General features: G+C 37.8%; 7 protein-coding genes and 1 non-coding gene across 10 annotated transcripts; 6 read left to right on the top strand and 2 right to left on the bottom strand.

The window, feature by feature from the left end:
- Positions 1-632: 632 nt before the first annotated feature.
- LOC106349435 (beta-glucuronosyltransferase GlcAT14A) lies at positions 633-3658 on the top strand. The gene is made up of 5 exons (XM_013789401.3): positions 633-882; positions 1262-1941; positions 2022-2097; positions 2160-2275; positions 2950-3658. The coding sequence occupies exons 2-5, from the start codon at positions 1350-1352 to the stop codon at positions 3453-3455; spliced, it is 1290 nt and encodes a 429-aa protein (XP_013644855.2). The 5' UTR covers positions 633-882; positions 1262-1349; the 3' UTR covers positions 3456-3658.
- On the bottom strand, positions 3633-7845 carry LOC106349428 (protein SPA1-RELATED 3). 2 transcript variants are annotated; one of them, XM_013789389.3, is made up of 7 exons: positions 6761-7843; positions 6395-6552; positions 5236-6142; positions 4699-4845; positions 4261-4572; positions 4123-4182; positions 3633-4044 (listed from the first exon to the last, which is right to left on the bottom strand). In XM_013789389.3, exons 1-7 carry the CDS (start codon positions 7349-7351, stop codon positions 3853-3855), a joined length of 2367 nt encoding a protein of 788 aa, XP_013644843.2. In that variant the 5' UTR covers positions 7352-7843; the 3' UTR covers positions 3633-3852. The 2 variants fall into 2 exon arrangements, with proteins under 2 accessions (XP_013644843.2, XP_022543735.2); XM_022688014.2 differs by lacking the exons at positions 3633-4044; positions 4123-4182 and having other exon boundaries at positions 4470-4572; positions 4680-4845; positions 6761-7845.
- A 1584-nt stretch (positions 7846-9429) lies between these two features.
- On the bottom strand, positions 9430-10576 carry LOC106349445 (lectin-like protein LEC). The gene has a single exon (XM_013789413.3). The coding sequence runs from the start codon at positions 10447-10449 to the stop codon at positions 9619-9621; it is 831 nt and encodes a 276-aa protein (XP_013644867.2). The 5' UTR covers positions 10450-10576; the 3' UTR covers positions 9430-9618.
- Positions 10577-10832: 256 nt separating this feature from the next.
- On the top strand, positions 10833-13358 carry LOC106349455. 2 transcript variants are annotated; one of them, XM_048739247.1, is made up of 5 exons: positions 11058-11118; positions 11268-11319; positions 11399-11526; positions 11617-11884; positions 11981-13358. In XM_048739247.1, exons 3-5 carry the CDS (start codon positions 11443-11445, stop codon positions 12133-12135), a joined length of 507 nt encoding a protein of 168 aa, XP_048595204.1. In that variant the 5' UTR covers positions 11058-11118; positions 11268-11319; positions 11399-11442; the 3' UTR covers positions 12136-13358. The 2 variants fall into 2 exon arrangements, with proteins under 2 accessions (XP_022543728.2, XP_048595204.1); XM_022688007.2 differs by lacking the exon at positions 11268-11319 and having other exon boundaries at positions 10833-11118.
- On the top strand, positions 10839-10910 carry TRNAK-UUU. The gene has a single exon. It is a non-coding gene; the product is annotated as a tRNA-Lys (tRNA).
- LOC125577666 lies at positions 12760-13358 on the top strand. The gene has a single exon (XM_048739251.1). The coding sequence runs from the start codon at positions 12760-12762 to the stop codon at positions 13192-13194; it is 435 nt and encodes a 144-aa protein (XP_048595208.1). The 3' UTR covers positions 13195-13358.
- Positions 13359-14507: 1149 nt separating this feature from the next.
- Positions 14508-14919, top strand: LOC125577667 (cytochrome c oxidase copper chaperone 1-like). The gene has a single exon (XM_048739254.1). The coding sequence runs from the start codon at positions 14509-14511 to the stop codon at positions 14725-14727; it is 219 nt and encodes a 72-aa protein (XP_048595211.1). The 5' UTR covers position 14508; the 3' UTR covers positions 14728-14919.
- Positions 14920-17073: 2154 nt separating this feature from the next.
- On the top strand, positions 17074-20036 carry LOC106349489 (probable ubiquitin-conjugating enzyme E2 25). Its single transcript, XM_013789464.3, has 7 exons — positions 17074-17276; positions 17633-17734; positions 17815-18627; positions 18717-18780; positions 18872-19011; positions 19107-19418; positions 19504-20036. Exons 1-7 carry the CDS (start codon positions 17226-17228, stop codon positions 19813-19815), a joined length of 1794 nt encoding a protein of 597 aa, XP_013644918.1. The 5' UTR covers positions 17074-17225; the 3' UTR covers positions 19816-20036.
- The last annotated feature ends 181 nt before the right edge of the window (positions 20037-20217 follow it).

Here is a 20217-nt window from a genome sequence, read left to right as displayed (position 1 = left end):
GGTGAAATAGTTAAGCGTGTAAATTGTTACCACTGACGTAACTACCGCAATATAAATCAACCTTTTGGCTATTACAACAACATAAAGTCGTATTTCATGTGTGAAAGCAAAATCTTTTGCTATGGTGGTCCCCACTTAAAAAGTGACGGAAAGCAATGACTTGTGGATACAAATTTATTTCAAAGTGACACTATGTTTTATCTCTTACATTGGTAAACAAATAGAGTCTGAACTAACTCTGAACTCTAGAGATGTTATCAGGCTTGAGTTAAGAAAAAGAAGAAGATAAAGTATTTATTACTTTAATTACAAGATGCACAGAGAGGATATTTTAGGAAATGTTTAAACAAAGAAATGTTGCTATCACATATAACAAATACGTGTCTGTTTGTTACAAATATGTTTTGCTTTAATATGAGTACCTATCATCTACACGCACATCCACACATAATATTCAATAAAATGGGTCATCATGGTACTTGGCTCACTCACTGTCAGCCTTTGAAAAACGTGTCAGCAAAAGGGTTTGCATTTGTAATAAAATAAAATAAAATAAAATAAAATAAACCTAAAATTGAATTAGATTCCAGTAATAAAGGAAACAGAGTGACAAAAGTAATGAAATTTACAGCTCAAAGAACAAAAAATTTGATTGGGAGAGAATATTTCAACGAATGAGAGTTTCACACACGTGAAATCTCAAAAAGGCTTTTCTCTATTTGCTTCAGCGAGTTCACAGTCTCTCTCTCTTCTTCATCTCTATATAACTCTCTTCACTCGACACAGAAGAGTCCCGTGTTCTTGAGCTCTGGAGCAGACCAGAACAAAGCCACAAAGATTAAAAAAAAAAAGCTTCGAGATTTCAACAACCAAAATAGAAAGGTTTCGTTTTTCAATCTTTTTTTTTTTATCTAAATCTCTAGATTTGTTTTTTTTTTGTACAGTGCGTTAGATCTAAATGGCAGCTTCAAGATTCTGATAGTGTTGATTTGATCTTGGGGATAGTAGTATACGTCAAAGGGTTTCTAAAAAAGTATCCATTTTGTAATCGGGTAATAGAGGTTTTTAAGAGTTTGCTATAAGGTTTGCGCTTCTGAGATGTCCAGATTGATTCTTTGATTGATGAATCCAGATCCCAAGAGAGCCTTGTCATCTTGATTGAATTATGTTGCTTAATCTGGCAACTTCATGTTTTAGTATCTTCTTCCTTTCTATATCTGTCTCTAACCACTTTACTAAGGTTTTTTTTCACATTTGATAGGTCTTTGTGTCTGATCAAGCCTGAACTCAAGATTGTGTCTGATTTCTCAACTTTATGTTTCTTGTCTCATGATCACTACTTTGCTTCAATGGGGTACGTAAACATGGAGAAGAGATGGGTACTATTCCCTCTCGTCATCACATCACTCGCCTTCGTTTTCCTCCTAGCAACCTCTTTCAACATGGGCCTCATCTCCTCCCTCCGCAAATTCAACAACATCTTCTCCATCATCCCTTCCCGTCACAGCCACGTCAAGAACCAAACCAAACTCGACTTCGCAGAGTCCAAACTCGCTAGACAAAGACAAACCCGCCCTCACGAAGAAGACAACAACCTTCCACGTTTCGCATACCTCGTCTCCGGGTCCAAAGGAGACGTGGAGAAGCTCTGGAGAACGCTTAGAGCGGTGTACCATCCGAGAAACCACTACGTTGTCCACTTGGATCTCGAGTCACCCGTTGACGAGAGACTAGAGCTGGCTTCTCGGATTAATAAAGATCCTATGTATTCCAAAACCGGGAATGTGTATATGATAACAAAGGCTAACCTTGTGACTTATAGAGGACCGACAATGGTGGCGAATACACTTCACGCTTGTGCTGTTTTGCTTAAGAGAAGTGCTAACTGGGATTGGTTTATTAATCTTAGTGCTTCAGATTATCCACTGGTGACGCAAGATGGTAATAATTAAAACTCACTTTCTTTGTTCTCTGTTTCCATCAAGAGGTTAAGTCTGATTTGATTTCTCTGTATTATGCAGATTTGCTTCATACGTTTTCGAGTCTGGACAGGAACCTCAACTTTATTGAACACACAAGTGAACTAGGTTGGAAAGAGTAAGTTTCTTTCACCTTCTTGAGTTTCCTCTTTGGTATTGATTCTTGTTATCCTTGTGAAGGGAGAAGAGAGCAATGCCAGTAATGATTGATCCTGGACTCTACTTGTTGAACAAATCAGATATCTACTGGGTCACTCCTCGTCGAAGTTTGCCTACTGCGTTTAAGTTATTCACTGGTCAGTCCTCTAACCTGTCTTTGAAGCTCCATTGCTGCTTTTAGGCCTGGACATATAAACCAAGAACCTAAAACCGAACTGGAACCAAACCGAAGTCATATCTAAAACACATTTAATATACCTAAAATATTATTTATTTTAAAATTACCAAATATTTTTAAAATAATACGTATAAACTGAACTACCTGAAAAACCCGAATTATCCAAATATTTTTATCCAACATATTTAAAATTATGAATTACTTGAATATTGTATCCAAAACATTTAAATTTATTTGAATTATCTGTTATTAAGTTTGAAAACTGGGGAAAAAAAATTGTTCAAATTATCCAAAAACTGGACCCAAACAGAAAGTCAATTGGAACATAAAATCTATCGGATTTTTAGCCGGTTTCCAATATTGATACCCAACCGGATCAAAAACCAATATAACCAAACCGACTTTCATATAATCCAACGAGTCCTATATCTTTAGAACCGAAAAACCAAAAACCGAAAAAGAAAACAAATTAGGAACTGAAAACTGAACGCCCTTGCTTTAGATCCATAGGATCAAAACAATTTTTTTCTTTGTTGTTGCTTTTAAGTACCCATTAGAGCTTGTTGGTATTGCAGATGCACATGATCAATTCTTTATCTTGCCAAATAAAGCTAATAATTTAATGCTGTTCAGGATCTGCTTGGATGGCTCTATCACGTCCATTTGTAGAATACTGCATATGGGGATGGGACAATCTACCAAGAACCCTTCTAATGTATTACACCAACTTCGTTTCATCACCTGAAAGTTACTTCCACACTGTAATCTGCAACGTCCCCGAGTTCTCCAAAACCGCAGTGAACCATGACCTTCACTACATCTCCTGGGACACACCGCCGCAGCAGCACCCTCACGTTTTGACGCTCAACGACACAGTGCAGATGATATCCAGCGGTGCTGCGTTCGCTAGGAAATTCAAAAGAGACGACAAGGTGCTTGATGTGATCGACAAGGCGTTCCTTAGACGGAGGAATGATAAAGATGGTTTTACTCCTGGTGGGTGGTGCAGTGGGAAACCAAAGTGCTCCCAGGTCGGTGATGTGGCTAACGTTAAGCCTGGTCTTGGAGCTAAGAGGCTTCAGGGACTTGTGGAGAGGTTAGTCAGTGAGGCTAAAACAGGAGTTAATCAATGTAAATAGATCCAAGGACGAAAAAGTGAAATCATATATATATACACATAACATATAGGGATGGTTTCAGAGAATCTTGCAGTTGGCAGGGCTTTTAGTTTGGGTTTAGAAATCATTGTTTTGATTGCGTAGACGCCACGTCACCTATTGGTTACATTAGGGTTAGTTTTTTTTTCCTTGTTTGAATTGAATAAAAGTTATAATCTATTTTATCGAGATGTTTACAAATACAAAGATCCAACATCAGCATCTTTAATGAAATTCTATAAATAATATTTCTTTCTTTTCCTAACCATTTTAGTAATTGATTTACCCTATATAGTAGCCCAACAAAACAGATCTCTATCACAAGAAGAACTAGAGGTCTTTTGAAGGTATCCTTTTGCTTTTGGTTCCTCAGAGGCTCTCAAGCCACCATTTCAAGAATCTTGATGTTGCCATTGGAGTTAGCAGCGACTAGCGTAGACGACTGTCCTCGCCAGCAGATTGAAGATATGAACTGTGAGGCATCGTCGATTTCAAGACCTGACATGGAGTCAGTGTTGCTGAACATGTATGACATCACCGGCATTGGGAATGCCTTGTGGTACACGAAAACCTGTTAGGATCCACAACAAGAAAGAATCTCAGACAATCAAGTTTTTAAGTGACGATTGTTTTGCATTAACCCTTTTACCTCGTTTGTCTCTGAGCCTGTAGCTATATACCCATCAGAGACAGATAAGCCAACAAAGTTCTGCAATAGCATATACTACTTTAGATTGTGTTCTCAGAAAGCTGGAGAATAAAGAGAGTCTAGAAAAGGAATGTTAACCTTTAGATTAGTGTGTCCAGCAAATGAATGAAGAGGGGTTTCATTAACACCAGAAGCAGACATCGATAAATCCCAAAGCTTCAGCATGTTGTCAGTAGAAGAAGACACAAGAGTGGATGAATCCACAAACTTGACATTACTCACTGTCTTGTTATGACCAACCATTGTGCTCAGAGGAATCTTGGGGTTCCTAAGATCGTAGTAATACACTTTGTGATCTGCAGAACCGAACGCTAAAGACCGGCCTGAGTCTGATGGGAACTGGACACAGCATATATTAGCCTTTGTCTTGATGGTTCCAATACTAACTCCCTGAAAAAACGTTTCACAACACAAAAAAAAAAACTCCTTATATCATACAATCCTGAGGACTAACATGTAAATTTGGAGAAAACTAGTTTCAGTTTTCAATAGCCGACATTTTTAAATTAGAATTGCCTGATTGATACTCCATAGCTTAACGGTTCCATCATCACTTCCACTAGCCAGCAAAGTAGGGTCTGCTGATGAAATATCAATGGACCATACTCTCTTCTTGTGCTCCTTCATCTCTGTAACCAACTGGCTTCTTGCAACATCCCATATCTAAAACCACAAACGTATATTAGTGCCGGTTTAGATAGGGGGACAAATGTTGCAACCATCTGGTCAAATCAGTTGTTCTTCTGTTTCTTAAAAAATAAGAGTCCGATTTTTTTAAAAAATACATGTATTTTTACACTAAAATTAAGAAAATGTGTCCAAAATATTTATAAGAAAATATTTTTATTTTTATCAAAATTTTATTTAAAAAAATAAATCGTATTTTGAGAAAAAAAACAATTATCTATCAAAAAAATAGTAAAAAAATTTAGTTTGGAGACTCAAATTTTGTTGCCCTAGGGCTCATGACATTATTGAGCAGGCCCTATGCCAAACTGGTTTCATGAATCTTGAAGTTCTTATAACAACAATAAGCAGAATCTAAAGACTAACCTGAACAACGCCTTCAAAGTTACTTGATGCAATCTGACTCTTTATGTAACTGTTCCAACACACACTACTTAGCCTTGACCGGCTAGCTAATTCCACAACCGGATAGTGAATGTCCCGGTTACTGTTTACAATGGAGTTATATTCGAAGATCTTGATCTTCTTGTTTACACCAGCAGTGGCGAAAAGCTCTCCATCTCGGTCAAATGCAAGTGCGCAAACTAGGTTAGAAGAGTTCAACAAGTCTCCTTGTTTCAAATCTGCTTTCACTCTGAGCTTACTGAACGATAAGTATTTGCATAAACCCTCAAGGAATGGATCTATCCACCCGCCTTGTCTCAGAGGATCATTGTTGGAAACAGGGTTGCTTACTGAGCTTATCATTGAACCTCCTCTCCCGTTTTCACTACTCAAAGGCGAATGTCTAGTTAATGATTTCCCTAAAGCAGCAGCTTTCATTTGCCTGCGCCTTGTTAGAAAGTAGACCGTTTCTAGCTTCTTGAAGTTTCTCATCAACCTGGAGCTTTCAAGAAGTGTGCTTCCTTGACTCTCTTCATCAACTTCAACGTCTGTTTCCACTTGAGGAATCACTTGTCTAAACCGTTTTCTTGAGGCCAACAATGTAGAAGGACCAGAGGGAGATTGGTGATCATCTTTACTGAGATCAGAGTATGAGCTTCCTTGTTTCTTCAGAATCAGCTGTCTCTTCACAACTTGCTCAATGTCTGAAGAAAGAAGTGAAATAGTATCCCGCAAACTACAAGCAGAATCTTGCTTTCTTTGTTGAATCAGTAGCAAGAACTCGAGTAACGACTCTTGTTCCTCGATTCTATCTCTCAGCTCTATTGCTGCTTCATGTTCAACCAAATTGTCTCTTGGTTCGGTTATAAAATCACTCTGCAGCAAGTCACTGCACCAATAAAGACAACTTCCCTATTAGTTCCATTTAGTAAAAGATGATGGAGATCCAGGGCAAGTCCTTGAAACATTCGCCTCTAACACTTCCCTCCAAATTTTTGAAAAAAAATTACATTATCATAATATCTCCAAATTTGTAAAGAAATATTTTTATAAAAATCTTTATTAAATCGCCTAGCCCCAAAAATCTCATGGCCGGCCTGTAGAAATTAACAATGCACGAAACTAAAAACACGAACTAAACCTCATTGATGGTCGACAAGTTGGCTCGGGATGGAGTAGCCACAAGCAGAAAGAAGCTTCTTTATGACATTTGAGCAGTATCTGAGGCGGAAGTACACGATGTCTTAAACTAGACATAATTCTTGACTTCTCCTCTCTTGAAGTCACAGGGCAGAATAGCTGCAAGAGAGACATAGACTTTAAATCTAAAAGCAGCTAACAATTTTTCCGGCTAACAATTTTTGCCGGAAACCCAAACATTGTAAAGAGTTGTTCCCAACAAAAATTGAAACCGAGTGGTGGAGTGCCTACTATACACTTTTTTACCACTAGGCCAACAACTCGTTGGTTGCGCAGCTAATAATTTGTTAGAAATAATGTCACAAACCTCAAAAAGAAGAACGCCTAGACGGTAGACATCTGAGGCACAAGTACTTGGAGAACCAAACTCCTCTTCAGGGCTAGTATACCAACTTGTCTCCATTGCTAATACATGTTTCATCGGAAAACAACGTTGCTTCTTCTCTTCCTCTAGCTTCTCGATTTGTCTCTCCAAAATCTTGTTATATGATCCTTTCTCTTCCTTCTGGCCGTCCTCAGAGCCGGAGTCAGAACAAGAAGCGGATTCGATGAAGGAAACATGGTTAAAAGAAGACATGACAAAACAAGATGGCTTAACGTTATGAACAACAATGCCTTGAGAGTGAGCCGCATTCACAATCTCCACGATTTGTCTGAACACGTGCAAGCACTCGAGAACATCTACAGACCGTTCAGGCTTATCAAGCCACTGTCGTAAGCTGACGTCACCCCATTCCAAGGATCTAACGAAAGGGTCAACCCCTAAAGAATCTTCTTCTTCGGAGGAGGGTTTGTGTGTGCTACTACCAAACATGCTTCTGACACACTCATCAACTGGTGGGAACTCAGTGTTCCTGTCTGAAAACCCTCTAGAATTGGAGTTTGAAGAACCTTCCATCGATAGTAACCAGAAACCAACAAGTAGCTGATGAGTTGTCTTGATTTTCAACTCTTAACTGGAACCATTTCGGATTCAGCAGCTCATTGCTTAGGATCGTTAATCACAAGTCACACGTCCGCCAAGAACTTGAGATTCTCTTTTTCGAGTGATCACACCCACAAAAAAAATCTCTAGGCTAGAGAAGGAAGAACACTGAATAACTTAGGAGACCCACTTGAGAAAAGCACACAAAGGACATAGCTATCATAGAAAAATGTAATATTTTGATCATATAAACAGCCAAAAGAGGGAAGGAATCTTCTGTACCGCAACACTATTTTTTTTTTGAAACTTAAAATTACAAAAGATAATTTTTTAAAGGGGTGCAAGAATTCCAGGGTACGATTCTGTACCACAAAACTTGTTAAGCTTTATTAGTGAGAGGGATAAGATAAGAAGAGAACCTGAGTGAGAGGCCAAGCATAAATGATCTTTTCGGGATTGAAACAGAACCACACATGCAACATCACCAAACACAGTAACTCTATAAAAAAAAGTAGAACCAGCCACTCTCTCTCTTCTCAGCCTCATAAAGTCTCGACCTTTTGGGATAAAAAACAAAAACGACTGCTGAAAGAAACCATTCACTGTCGAATCGTCCTTTAAATATTTTATATTATGGATGTCTCTCAGTTCATGTTTTTTTTCTCCACCTCTCTTTTGACGCAAGCAACGTGGTAAATCAACGGCCTCACAAATCACAAAACGAGAAAAAAGAAAAAATTTAAATGAGACAAATGTATGAATATAAGCAAACATTGGGGGTCAAATCTTCAAGCTTCTGCTCTGGAATAAAGAAACTTTAAATAATACAAAAGACCAGATTCTTTCAAAAGCAATGAATCTCCGAAGTTCAAATAATGTGGTGCCTCGAGACCCAAGTTCTAATATTTCAAACTAATAAAAAAAGATTTGGCTCTGATTACGACTTTCCGAGACAATAACCAATCCAGACCGGTTTAGTCGTTGGTCACTTGGTTTTGCTCAGATATCCGAGTTATCGATGGTTTTGAAGTTGAATTGGACACATAAGAGCATCTGCATTGAAGGTTCAATGCAGAAGTTCACACCTTTCCCAAAAAAAAAGAATATTAAAATATTCTATTTTTGGTGAACTCAGCTCTTGCAGGGTCACTGGGATGAACCTGGTTCATCACTGTATCGCGGGTCCCACGCCACGTGGCGGCCCGTGATTGGTCCGCTTAATTTTTTTTTTTTTTAAAAAAAAAAAAATCAAACAGAAAAATTTAAAAAAATAATAATAAAAAATTAAAGTTATGAACCTCCCTTAAGGTTCATTGATGCTGATGCCCTAAGGTGTGGTGCGAAAGAGGAACAGGGCAAGAAAACAGAGTTTTGTGAATTTGCATTGTCAAATAACAAAACATCCAGCTTGAGTTTTCAAAGAGCCCATTAAAAATAATCAGTGGAATCAGTGCCGGTCCTAAGGAATCCAAGACCAGAAGCAAGTTACAAAAAAACGGCCCCATGTCTTAGGATTTGAACCCAGGTTGGACAAAGAGAATCTTTAGGTTTCAGATGTTGCCACTAGACTAAATTGATCATTTGTGGCCGAAATTTTATTTATAATAATGTGGCCGGAAGCAACTGCTTCCTTGGCTTGGCCCACGGGCCGGCTCTGAGTGGAATGGTCAGTTTGATAACGCCACCATCACCACGGCCAGCAACGAAATGGACCTACTGGTTTCAGTGAAACGAGGTTTATAAAATAGAGAAGACAAACAAGTTGGTTGATAGTTGAATTCGATTAATAATTGCTTTCATTTGTATTTCTTGTCCTGTTTCTTAATGAAACTTAAAAACAAAAATTTCATAGCTCGTGTATAACTGTAGGACACTCCACGTTTATGATATTTTGCATGGGAAATATTATTATCTTTTGCATGGAAAATCATTTTATTATTCTCTGTGGTAGTATTTTCTATTATTCTCTTCACGTGGATGTAGTAATTTGCTCTGTTTAACCTACCGACAAGGAACAGGATCATGAGCACCTATAATCCGAAGCCTCAATATAATTTTTTAAAATGTTCATTTTATTATCAATCTCGGATTGAAACCAACATGAAAATACAAAAGTGCAGATACTGAGCCACAGATTTGGCTTTTTATTTGTTTTAAATTTTGAACGTCAACTCTTCACTCCAATAAGCAGAAATAAAGCAACCGAAACTTAGCCAAAACCGAACCAAAACCAAACCGGTTTAGTTGTTCTTGGCGTCGTTTTCGAAGGACCAGCTCCAAACGTCGTGACGCTCAACGCCACGTCCCATGGCTCCAGCAAAACCGACGTAACCGTTTTGCAAAAGAACATCATTAAGCTCCCTCGGACCTTGAATCAAAGGTCTCTTAGGTTTCTTCACGTTTTCAGGCGCGAGCGTAACCGTAATCCTATTGTCTCTCTTTCTAAACTCAACCCAAGCCGTGAACTTCTCTCCACTACTCAGATTCACATCTTTAAACGACCAAACTTTCCTCTTCCCGACACTCGTCTGAACCCAATAACCAGCGTTCGCAGCAACATTTGAAGTCATGGAGTTGATGTTGAGTCCGACATGGTTACCGCTAATGTCTTGAAACTCTTTGTTCTTGAAAGTGTCGAACTCGATAGAGAAGAGGTTGTTCTCCGCCTTCCCGTTGTTGGTTTTGTTGAGGATCCCGAGGAAGCCGCCGCCCGAGGCGCCGGAGTTATCGGCGGTGGGGACGATGATGAAGGCGAGGCCTTGACCGGAGTTTGGTTTGGTGCGAGGAGTGATGGAGAAAGTGAAAGAGGTTTGGAATGAGTAAGGAGCTGAGTCGTTAGAAGGCTTGAGAGGGATGGGGTTGATGTAGAGACCTTGACCGTGTGAGAATGGGGTTTCGTCACGGGTCATGGAGAGTGCACTGGATCTGCCTACGCCATCTGAGGAAGGACCAAGCTCTGCGTCTCCTAGGAACAACAAGTTGTTGCCATCGAAGGTTTTGAAGTTGAACTTGATGGCGAAAGCTGCGTGAGCTAAGAACAGAGCAATAAAACAGAGTTTGTGTATCTGCATTGTGATTGATGAATGATGATGAAAGTTTACAGGTTGATATTGTGTTTATATAAAAGAGTTTTAAGCCATCGAGTTTGAATATTCAAATCGAAAAGCCAAAACAAAAGATTCGAAAATGGTCAAATAAATAAAGCCAAGTGGACGCAGCCACATGGGCCTTGCAGTGAAATTGGACCGGCCAGATGTTAGTGGGACAAGCCTTATCCTTTTGTTGATTTATAACTATTTCGAGTAATTAATTGATTATCTTGTGTCCCCTTTATCTACGAAACATTGTGTGAACTCATGTTAACAAGTTTGAATACGTTGATCTTTCGTGCTCAGCCTATTTGATATGTAATAACTTATTTGGTTTATCAGAATCTAATGAGAAACAGTTATCATCCAATGCCGTCTTAGCTCAGTGGTAGAGCGCGTGACTTTTAATCCCGTGGCCGTGGGTTCGATCCCCACAGACGGCGTCAATTTTCTTTTTTCTTTCCGTTAAAATACTTTTTTTTTATCAAAAAGAAGATATATACAGGTATAACAAAAAGGCCTGGCCCATCGATAGGCCGAACATTCAGGCCCATTAAATCTCTGGTTTGGTGTTATTTTTTCTCCCTTCCTTTCGCAGCGTCGCCGAGATTCTCATCGGTCCTCCTCGCCTCTGCTCTTTCGTCCGTAAAGGTTAGTTTTTTCTTTTTATTCTTTCTCGAGAACCTTTGTATCAGCTCGCTTTTAAAGATGCTGCAAAATAATCAGAGAACTTGTTAAGTTATGCTTAGGTGTTGTGTTTTTTTGCCTTCGGTCCGTAACGATGCGGTTATTTGATTTAGGGTAATTGAAATAGTAATGAAGACCTTTGGATCTAAAGAGAGTCTTAGATTTGTAAGTGAGCTTAAAAGCACACAAGTATTAATAGCTAGGAAGCAGCTTCATAACCACTGACTTAGTTATTTTGTTTAAGCTGTTCCTCGAGCCTTGTTACTTGTCGGAATCTATTAAACCAAGATGGAGTTGGACCCAAAGAAGGTTGTTGAAGTATACGAGAGATATGAAGCTGTTGGTGATCAGTTTCTACTTGTTCGCAATCAGGTACTACTAGCATCTTGCTAGATATATTCATAATGATGGTTGAGAGAACTTACAAGTAGAATAACACTCATGGGAGTTTTGTAATAACAGATGGTGGAGAATGATAGGGAGAGGAACGCGAACCGAGAGGCTCTTACAGCACTTAGGAAGAAAGCCAAGACAACAAAGACTAGCGTCCCTTCTCCTTTCGACTCTATGATGAAGGATACGCACGGGAGCTCAGCCAAAGCCTTGATTCAAGAAGTTTGCTCGACGTGTGGATCTCATGACTCTACTGAACCCACCTGGATGATGCTCCCAGGAACAGATCTTTTCGCTGCGGTCCCTTTTCATGCTGTTCATACAATGCTAGAGAAAGGTTCGTCTTCTCCTCTCTTCTACGGTTTAGCTACTTTCTTACTGATTGATGATGAACTACTGGTGGTCTAAGAGTGTATTTTTTTAAACTGTGTAGATGAAAAGAGAATGGAGTTTGAATCAAAGAAACTGCAGAGCTTACTCAAGGAGAAGACTCTTTTGTTATCTGAACTTGGGGCTCTTGCTGATAGTGTTCCTCCAAGCGTCATCAGATCGCTGATTACGTTAAAGGACAAACCTTCAGTTCAGTAGTACTTGGATTGACACAAACAGCGTTATCCATTTGTGATGTTGAAGGATCAAGTCTTCTTGAATGTTGAAACCTTTGATTATAATTAAAAATCATGAAATTCCATTGTTTCTTCTAATAAATAATATTATATTTTTCTACTGATTAATAATTTTCAAAGTTTAAAGTATAAAATAATGTCATGTGAGTCATGCCTAATGGATAACGTTTTTCATAAACTTACAAATAACATTATTGACATAATTTTTTTGTTTTTTTTTGTTTACTGACAATTATTTTAGAGATATTTATAAATTTTATAATCTCACTCCCATTTAAAATCGGAAAGCAATCTTTATACGGTGGGTTTTGATTTCTGTTGAACAATAAAGAAAGCTGACAAAGAGGAGCAAGCAAGATCAAGACAAAGATCTTCTTTTGCATCAAGACAACACTAGAGTTTATCTTAAACTATATTTGATTCAGACAATCTCTCTTTCAAGACCGTATCTTTCCGGCAAAGCTTAAACCCTCACCACAGCCAAGTGTTTGCCTTTTTTGCTCTTCTCTATTAAAAGATTCAGACTTTCAGTTTCATCTCTGTCTTTGACTTTTTGTTTTCTCTCAGGCGATCTAAAAAAAATCCGATGAATTCACATCTCTTCCGAGTAATCTGTATACTCCACTCCGTAATCGCACTCACGAGCGGGACCCTGATGATGTTCTACACAGAGAAAGCCTCCATCTTTGGCCACGGCAGCGACATAGCTAACAAGCTCAAAGGCTCAACGCCTCACGACGAGCTGCTCATCCGGATCTCTCAGTCTTTCTCCGGTTTGCTCCTCTTTGCCATAGGTTTGGTGCTGTTCATGGTGTCCTTCGTTAAGGATACAGAGTTTCATGGCTTTTTCGCTGGAGGGTCGGTGATTCTCTATGTGCTTATGGCGTTGTGGAGAGTTGTGTTTGAGTGGAAGGTTGAAGATCTTGCGTTTGAGTGTCCTAAGCAAGCACTTGGAGATATTGCTTTGGCTGTTTCGTGGGTGTTCTTTCTAGTTTATACTTGGAGGGAGAAGTATGATTGATTGGTTGATGATGCAAGAGAACCATTAGCTTTGGTGGGAAGTGAAGTGTCTTTAGATCAAAACCATTGTTGGTTTCCATAGTTGTCAGAAGATCAAGTGTGAATTAATTGGATTTTGTTGTTGATATAGAGGAATTGTCAATGAAAATAAAGTGTTGGTGACTATCAGTGTTGTAAATAATTTGTTGGTGACTATCCCTTTTCTTCTTTAAGTGTGTATCAACATCTCGTCAAGGTAAGTGTGATGGTTCTGTGGACAATAATCACATTCATAGGAGCTCCATTCTTTCAGAGTCCATAGACCATATCACCATAGATAGCTTAATAAACTCCATTCGCTAAGCCTCAGTGTCTGCTACACTAACAAAAAGTTAAACTTCATCACTTCTCTGTCTTTGTAGTCAACAACATCAAGAGTCATTTCTTTCAAAGCATGGGCCTGGACCATTTCAAGCCCAAGCCCAAGCCCAGAAGACGGGTCCATAATTTAATTTTGATGCCTTGGTGAACTTGTGGTGTGGATACTTACACATTCAAAAATCAAAAATTCTAAACAGGTGGCTCTACTTTTCAATATTCGTTTCATTTATTTAAGTCGCCGCCTTCTTCTCCAAGCCTAAAGGTCTCTTCTTTTCACCTGTTCTCATTTGATTTTTCCTCTGCAAATTCATTCAAAGGTTTGTTTTTTCCTTTCTGTGAAATGTTGTATCAAGAACTGTGATATTTCTGTAAATTAATTAGAAAGTGTATCTTTTTTTTAATGTTGTTTCCTGGGTTTGATTTGCTTGATTGCTCGTTGATTTCAATTGTTAGCAAATTGGTTTATGATGTTGGTGCTGTTGTTATCTTATAGATGTGAGCATTCTTGATTTGAGGTTCAGGGTTTTAAAGGGTTTCTTAGGGTTTATCAGATTTGTTTAGAATCTGAAAATTTGATAACCACCTATAATATTTTTCAGCTATTTCCTGATAATCAGTTCTCAATTATGTCTCTGTGGTAGATTTTTGCACTTATTAACTCATATTGAGCATATGCCAGGGTTTAAGGGTTTAAGGACTTGAGAATTATTACAAATGAGTGTATTGTGTTATTCAGTGTTTGGATGTTAAAACTTCTTTAAGGGTAACATATTTATTTATTAGAGCATGCATTCAACTGATGAATGATTTGTTTTCTCGTTTAACTACTCCTGAAAATCAAATTGGAAGTTGTGTGGATGCTTCACTTAGTATTGTTACCTATGTTATATGTGTCCCCTTTGTTCATACGTTTTGATTGTATTCTTCTTTGTTATCTGCATTATGACTTGACAGGATGAGTAACCAACCAGCAAAAGACGGTGCTGTTCCTCCACCCGTTTCAGATAGCAAGGCTGCTGCTGCAGAGACGAAACCAAAGAAGAAGATATGTTGTGCTTGCCCTGACACCAAGAAGCTGAGAGATGAGTGCATCGTCGAGCATGGTGAACCAGCTTGCGCTAAATGGATCGAAGCTCATAAAATGTGTCTCCGTGCTGAAGGTTTCAACGTCTGAAAAAGGCTTCTTTTTTTTCCTACTTAGAATATATAATTTGATGGATCAAAAGTAATGAGAGCAGTTCATTGCCCCCAAAGAACAAGAGGTTGATTCATCTTGAGGATTTGTATTTGGATACAGAGTCCCCATTTTGTTGTGGTTGATAATAAAAGTCCAAAGAAACAAAACAAGCATCGATCTTTTCAAATATGTTGCAACTCTTTATAGTGTTAGTCAAGTTTTATAAGATGTTCGTTCACACCATTTTAGGAAGTCATACGAGCTCATACATGGCCCCTTTTTCTTAGGCATTCGTGAAGGTTTTTAGGCTGCGGTCGGCGCAGCTTCAAGGTTGTTTGAGCTCTTGTTCTGCTTTGTGATGAGACCATTGATTGCTCTGTAATTCAAAGAGAAAGAGCTTCCACTAATTATTTTAAGAAATGGGCTTCTGTATAATTGAGCCTCATCATGTCTTTTCATTGCTAGCTTATTGATAAAAACTAAAATAATCTACTTAGACCCAGTTTCTTTTCAAAATCCCCACAAACAACTTGGTATTTTTTCTTAGTTTATGATATCAGAAAGTACTAAGAGTCTCACCAGTGACCATGACCATCACAAGAACACTACGAACTGGTAGGAAATAAATGGAAATGAATAAAATTATAAAAATGATAAGGGAAGATGAGTAACGATTATTCTTTATCAAATTTAATAAATAATAATTTTATTCTATTTATCTCTACAATAAAATGAATAAAAAGGAATGAAAAATAAAAAGAATTCCTAATAATTGTATCATTTCTTAAATTGTAACATTTCTCAAGAATGTTAAAGAATGTAGTGTTTTTCTTGATTCTTTTAAGGGTTTGACTGGTGACTATTGACCATTCTAGAAATAAGAAGAATAAATAAGAAATGAATGTAGATGAATAAAATATTATAATGAAAATAAATTGTTTTTTTTCTCAAATTTAACAAGGAATAATTTTATTTTTTATTTCTCTATAAAAAAGGAATGATAGACAGATAGAGAATGAAAAGGAAAAATTATTCTTTGTGAATGATGATTTTTATAGGAATGTTAGGGAATGCATTATTCATCGTCATTCCTTGGTCATCATTCATATTAGTTTTTCTTTGTTCTGTTTTTTTAACACATCGGATATTGAAGGGTGACCAATGAATAAAGAGGAATAATGCATTCTTTAATGTTTCTAAAAAAAAGTTACCATTTATACGAAATAATTTTTCTTTTCCATTTTTTTCTCATTCCATTAATTGTAGAGAAATATAGAACAATATGGTATGATTGGTGACTCAAGAAATATTAAGCAATATTTAATTCCTTATGATTCCTATAAAATTACATCATATATAAAGAATAAATTTTCTTTCCATTCGTTTTCATTCTTTTTTTTGTTGAAAATAATAGAACAAAATTATTTCTCACTATATTTGAAAAAAAACAACCATTCCTATTCATTCTTATTATTTTATTATTTTATTCTTTTTCTATTTTTTTCCTATTATTTTTACAATGATCACTAGTTAGAGCCATTGATTCTTATTAAATATGATAAGGAATAATTATTTTTCGTCATTGCTAAAATTTTATTCCTATATATTACTTTCCTATAAGTTTCTAATATTTCTATGATGATTACCAGTTAGATCCGATGTTTTCCTTTGTTATGAACAGGAAAATCTCTTCTTCTTTTTTGGTAGAAAATCTCTTTTTTGGTCAACAAATAGATCTAAGCAAAAATCATACAATGTAATTTAAGGAAATGAATTACAGAATCTTTTTATTTTCAAAACATAAATATTTTTATTTATACTTATTACTTATCACAACTTTCCTACATATATTCTGCATTATTAATTAATATTATAGTAAATTAATAACAAGTCATCTTTATCGTATTTATTCAGAAATTAAAATTATTATATACTTTATAACATAATAAAATAATCATCCAATTATAGTTTCTCTTTTGCATGTATATCTTGAGGACTATCTATACCTCTAGATTAGATTTCTCCCAAAAGATCTTTTAAATATCTTACTCATTTTATTTGCTATGATTGCTCTGTAAAAAAAAAAACAGAAGAGTTCCCATCCGTTGGATTCATCCAACACTTTTTAATCTCTGACATCCTACAACTGTAGAAAACCATAGCATTGGTCACACTACCAACCGTGTCGCGTAAGCTCGGCTCGTTTCCTCTACAGCAGCACACTATACCACGAACCATTACTACCACCGTCGATACAGCCACGTCACCATAAAACAAAATCAGAACCGTACGAATAAAAACGGGCCCCACCTTGTAGACTTTTTTACGTATTGACTTGAAAAATAAAAACGCACAATTTGGAAAACTTCCATTAAATAATCAATTTCTATATTAAAGAGGGGATTAAATAGAGAGAAGTGGTTTAATAAGAAGGAAAGTGTTGTTTCATCATCGCCTCTGCGCAAGGTTAGTGAGCTGGAGATCGATCGTTTTCAATGGAGCCCGAGATCGCTCACCCCGTCGCTTCTTGCTCCGCAACTCTTAAGGTTCATGCTTTACCTAATAAATTCACTAAATTGATTTTTGCGAGAATTGTGTAATTCTCCCTGGGTGATTGCGTGCGATCATCGTCTGGGTTTCTCCAATTTTATTGATTTTAAGGGTTTAGTGATTCGCCTTAGTTTTTTTTTTTGGTTTTAAAGTTCGATCACGTGCATTGTCCGTGTCTCTTTGATGTTGGATTGGTTTTGTTCGTAGTGTTTTTTTTTTTGCCAATTGTAGTTTCTTGCTTTCGTGTTCTGATCACTGAGACACCGTAACACTGTGATCGTTTGCTATGTAATGTGTTTTCAACTTTGTTGGCGATTACTTTATCTTATTGGTATTATTCATTGTCTTGTAGACGACACCTCCAGAAGCTAATGGTGTTGTTAATAACAACAATGTTGATAGTAAGAACAAAGGGAAGGCTATAGAATTGGAAGACGATGATGAGCAACTTGAGGTAATTAAAGTGTCTATATTATTTTTATTAGTAATGCTTTCACAAGCTAAAAACGGATTTGATTATTTTTGTTTATTTAGGGATCTGCTAGTGATTGTTATGACACAACCAACAACGATGAATCGTACCCTGGTTCCTCTCCATTATCAAATAGCTTGCTAGACCCTGATTCTTTGATCTACGAAGACGACGATGACTACTCTGATCAGTACGGCTATGAGATGGAGGATGAGCTTGAGGAGGAGGAGGATGATGGCGCTGGTGATTACGTCTCTGAGTATCAAGCCCTGTTTGATGCTAAGGAGAAGGATATCCCAGCTGGTGTTGAGGTGTCGATGGACTGGCTTCCAAACTCTGAAGCTGCTAAATCAAGTGGAAGCGGCAAGTGTTCTCGTGATGAACATGGGATCAAACCTGAAGCTCCAAGCAGCAGCTCCAAGAAGGCGACAGTGGGAAGTGGAATCCACTCATCTTGGAACACTTTGCCTCACAACTCCAAAGGAGTTATACCGAACTCTGCTTACGCGTTGCCAATGAAAACTCAGATTTACAATTACTCTGCACATGCTTTGAAGTTTTCTTCTTCTTCTTCCGATCATCTTGAGCCTCAGACTCCTGATACCGTGATGGGGGAGGCTCCTGTTCCTGCTCCAGCTCAGGCTTCTTCTGGTTTAGTGCTTCCGGTGCCGAACCACCCTCCGTGGTACAAAGGGCATAAAATGTATCCTAGTGCTCGGCCTAGAGTGGATGAGGTTATCTCAGCTCAGAGTTGTTCCAGGGTTAAGAGAAACATGGAGGATTATCTTGGCAAGTATTTGTTTTTCAAAAAGTTTGACATTGTTGAAGATTTGGGGGATCACGAATACGCTACTCAGGGAACAACTACAAAGCAGGTTTGGTTTGACCATTACTCTTGAATGTATGTTTTGTTTTTTGTTTTTTTTTCACTCAAGAACTGACTATTTCTTTGTCCTACTTTCAGCATTCCAAAGAATGGATGAAAAGGATTCAAGAAGAGTGGAGAATTCTTGAGAATGATTTGCCAGGTTAGTGTAATAACTAGTTAATACACACTGTCTAATACATAAGTTTCCGCTGCTTGACATTGTCTTTTTGGTTGTTTGTTTCTTGCAACAGAGATGATATTTGTCAGAGCTTATGAGTCTAGGATGGACCTTATGAGGGCTGTGATTGTTGGAGCTGATGGAACTCCATACCATGACGGTCTCTTCTTTTTCGATATCTACTTCCCGGATACATACCCTTCTGTGCCACCGGTAAGTCCAACGGAACTGTCTCAAGTTGTTGTCTATCTCCTAATGTCTTCTCTTTTGTGATTTTGAATTTTTTTTGTTTTTTCGGTTTTGTTCAGATGGTTCATTACCAGTCTGGTGGGCTAAGAATCAACCCAAATCTGTACAACTGTGGGAAAGTGTGTCTGAGTCTTCTCGGCACTTGGAGTGGTGCACCGAGGGAGAAGTGGATCCCCAACAACTCCACAATGCTACAGGTTCTTGTCTCGATCCAAGGTCTAATCTTGAATGAAAAGCCTTACTTCAACGAGCCTGGCTACGAGAGAACAGCGGGTTCTGCAGGCGGTGAGGCCCAATCTAAAGCTTACAGCGAAAACACATTCTTACTTTCTTTGAAGACGATGGTTTACAACATGAGGAGACCACCCAAGGTAACAAAAAAAACTTAAAACTCATCCATTGAGGAGAAACCTGAGCTTGTGATGGTTCTTGATGTGTTTTGTTGGATTTTTACAGTATTTTGAAGACTTTTCGTATGGGCATTTCTTCAGCTGTGCTCACGACGTGTTGAGGGCGTGTACTGCTTATAGAAACGGAGCTCCGGTGGCGTCTTTGGTGAGGGGAAAGGTTAAAGAAGGGGAAGAGAGTAGCGAGAGATGCTCTGAGAAGTTTAGCCAAGATGTGGGTATCACTGTGGACACGCTTCTGTTGAAGGAGTTCATTCTTCTAGGTGTCCTTGGTCTGGAACCTGAAGAAGACAAACCCTCAGAGATTGACGTTGCAGAGAGCAGTAACGGATCACCGAGAGGCGGAATGTCTTCGAATTGAGCTTCCTTTTCTTATTTGATCCTTTTGCTTATTTTAAGGAGCTTAAGAAGCTCTTCTTAGGCGAGATTTCTTCAATGTTAACAGAACACAGAGGACTTGGTTGATCCGTTTCTTATTATCATGGATCCTCTTTTTCTTATATATGACATGTCTTTATTGATAAGCACTCTCATTTGTACAGTTGCTATCACCTAATAGAGAAGTGAGTTAAAAAGTCTTAACGATACAAGCCTTACAAGGTCTCCATTTTGACTTTCAAGGTTCATCTTTTGTTACATATAATTTAGGTGTTTTTAAACTACTGTATTTAGAAAAGAATATATTCATATAATTATCAAGTATGAAGATACAATATATTCATATTGTCATCATTGATGTCTAGCGCATCTTTTTCTTTTGGGT

The sequence above is a fragment of the Brassica napus genome, chromosome A1 (genome assembly GCF_020379485.1).
Source record: "Brassica napus cultivar Da-Ae chromosome A1, Da-Ae, whole genome shotgun sequence".
In the NCBI taxonomy this organism is placed as follows: domain Eukaryota; kingdom Viridiplantae; phylum Streptophyta; class Magnoliopsida; order Brassicales; family Brassicaceae; genus Brassica; species Brassica napus.
Note: the sequence above shows the minus strand (reverse complement) of the source record. Positions and strands in the feature narration are given on the sequence as shown.

Bases quoted from the DNA above. Each gene is read 5' to 3' on its own strand.
- LOC106349435 (XM_013789401.3), top strand. From the start codon at position 1,350: ATGGGGTACGTAAACATGGAGAAGAGATGGGTACTATTCCCTCTCGTC. The intron at 1,942-2,021 runs GTAATAATTAAA...TGTATTATGCAG, and splicing joins TCCACTGGTGACGCAAGATG to ATTTGCTTCATACGTTTTCG. The intron at 2,098-2,159 runs GTAAGTTTCTTT...ATCCTTGTGAAG, and splicing joins AGTGAACTAGGTTGGAAAGA to GGAGAAGAGAGCAATGCCAG.
- LOC106349428 (XM_013789389.3), bottom strand. From the start codon at position 7,351: ATGGAAGGTTCTTCAAACTCCAATTCTAGAGGGTTTTCAGACAGGAAC. The intron at 4,846-5,235 runs GTTAGTCTTTAG...TTGTGGTTTTAG, and splicing joins ACTTTGAAGGCGTTGTTCAG to ATATGGGATGTTGCAAGAAG. The intron at 4,573-4,698 runs GCAATTCTAATT...ACGTTTTTTCAG, and splicing joins AGCTATGGAGTATCAATCAG to GGAGTTAGTATTGGAACCAT.
- LOC106349445 (XM_013789413.3), bottom strand. From the start codon at position 10,449: ATGCAGATACACAAACTCTGTTTTATTGCTCTGTTCTTAGCTCACGCA.
- LOC106349455 (XM_022688007.2), top strand. From the start codon at position 11,443: ATGGAGTTGGACCCAAAGAAGGTTGTTGAAGTATACGAGAGATATGAA. The intron at 11,527-11,616 runs GTACTACTAGCA...TTGTAATAACAG, and splicing joins TTCTACTTGTTCGCAATCAG to ATGGTGGAGAATGATAGGGA. The intron at 11,885-11,980 runs GTTCGTCTTCTC...TAAACTGTGTAG, and splicing joins TCATACAATGCTAGAGAAAG to ATGAAAAGAGAATGGAGTTT.
- LOC125577666 (XM_048739251.1), top strand. From the start codon at position 12,760: ATGAATTCACATCTCTTCCGAGTAATCTGTATACTCCACTCCGTAATC.
- LOC125577667 (XM_048739254.1), top strand. From the start codon at position 14,509: ATGAGTAACCAACCAGCAAAAGACGGTGCTGTTCCTCCACCCGTTTCA.
- LOC106349489 (XM_013789464.3), top strand. From the start codon at position 17,226: ATGGAGCCCGAGATCGCTCACCCCGTCGCTTCTTGCTCCGCAACTCTT. The intron at 18,628-18,716 runs GTTTGGTTTGAC...TCCTACTTTCAG, and splicing joins AGGGAACAACTACAAAGCAG to CATTCCAAAGAATGGATGAA. The intron at 19,419-19,503 runs GTAACAAAAAAA...GGATTTTTACAG, and splicing joins ACATGAGGAGACCACCCAAG to TATTTTGAAGACTTTTCGTA.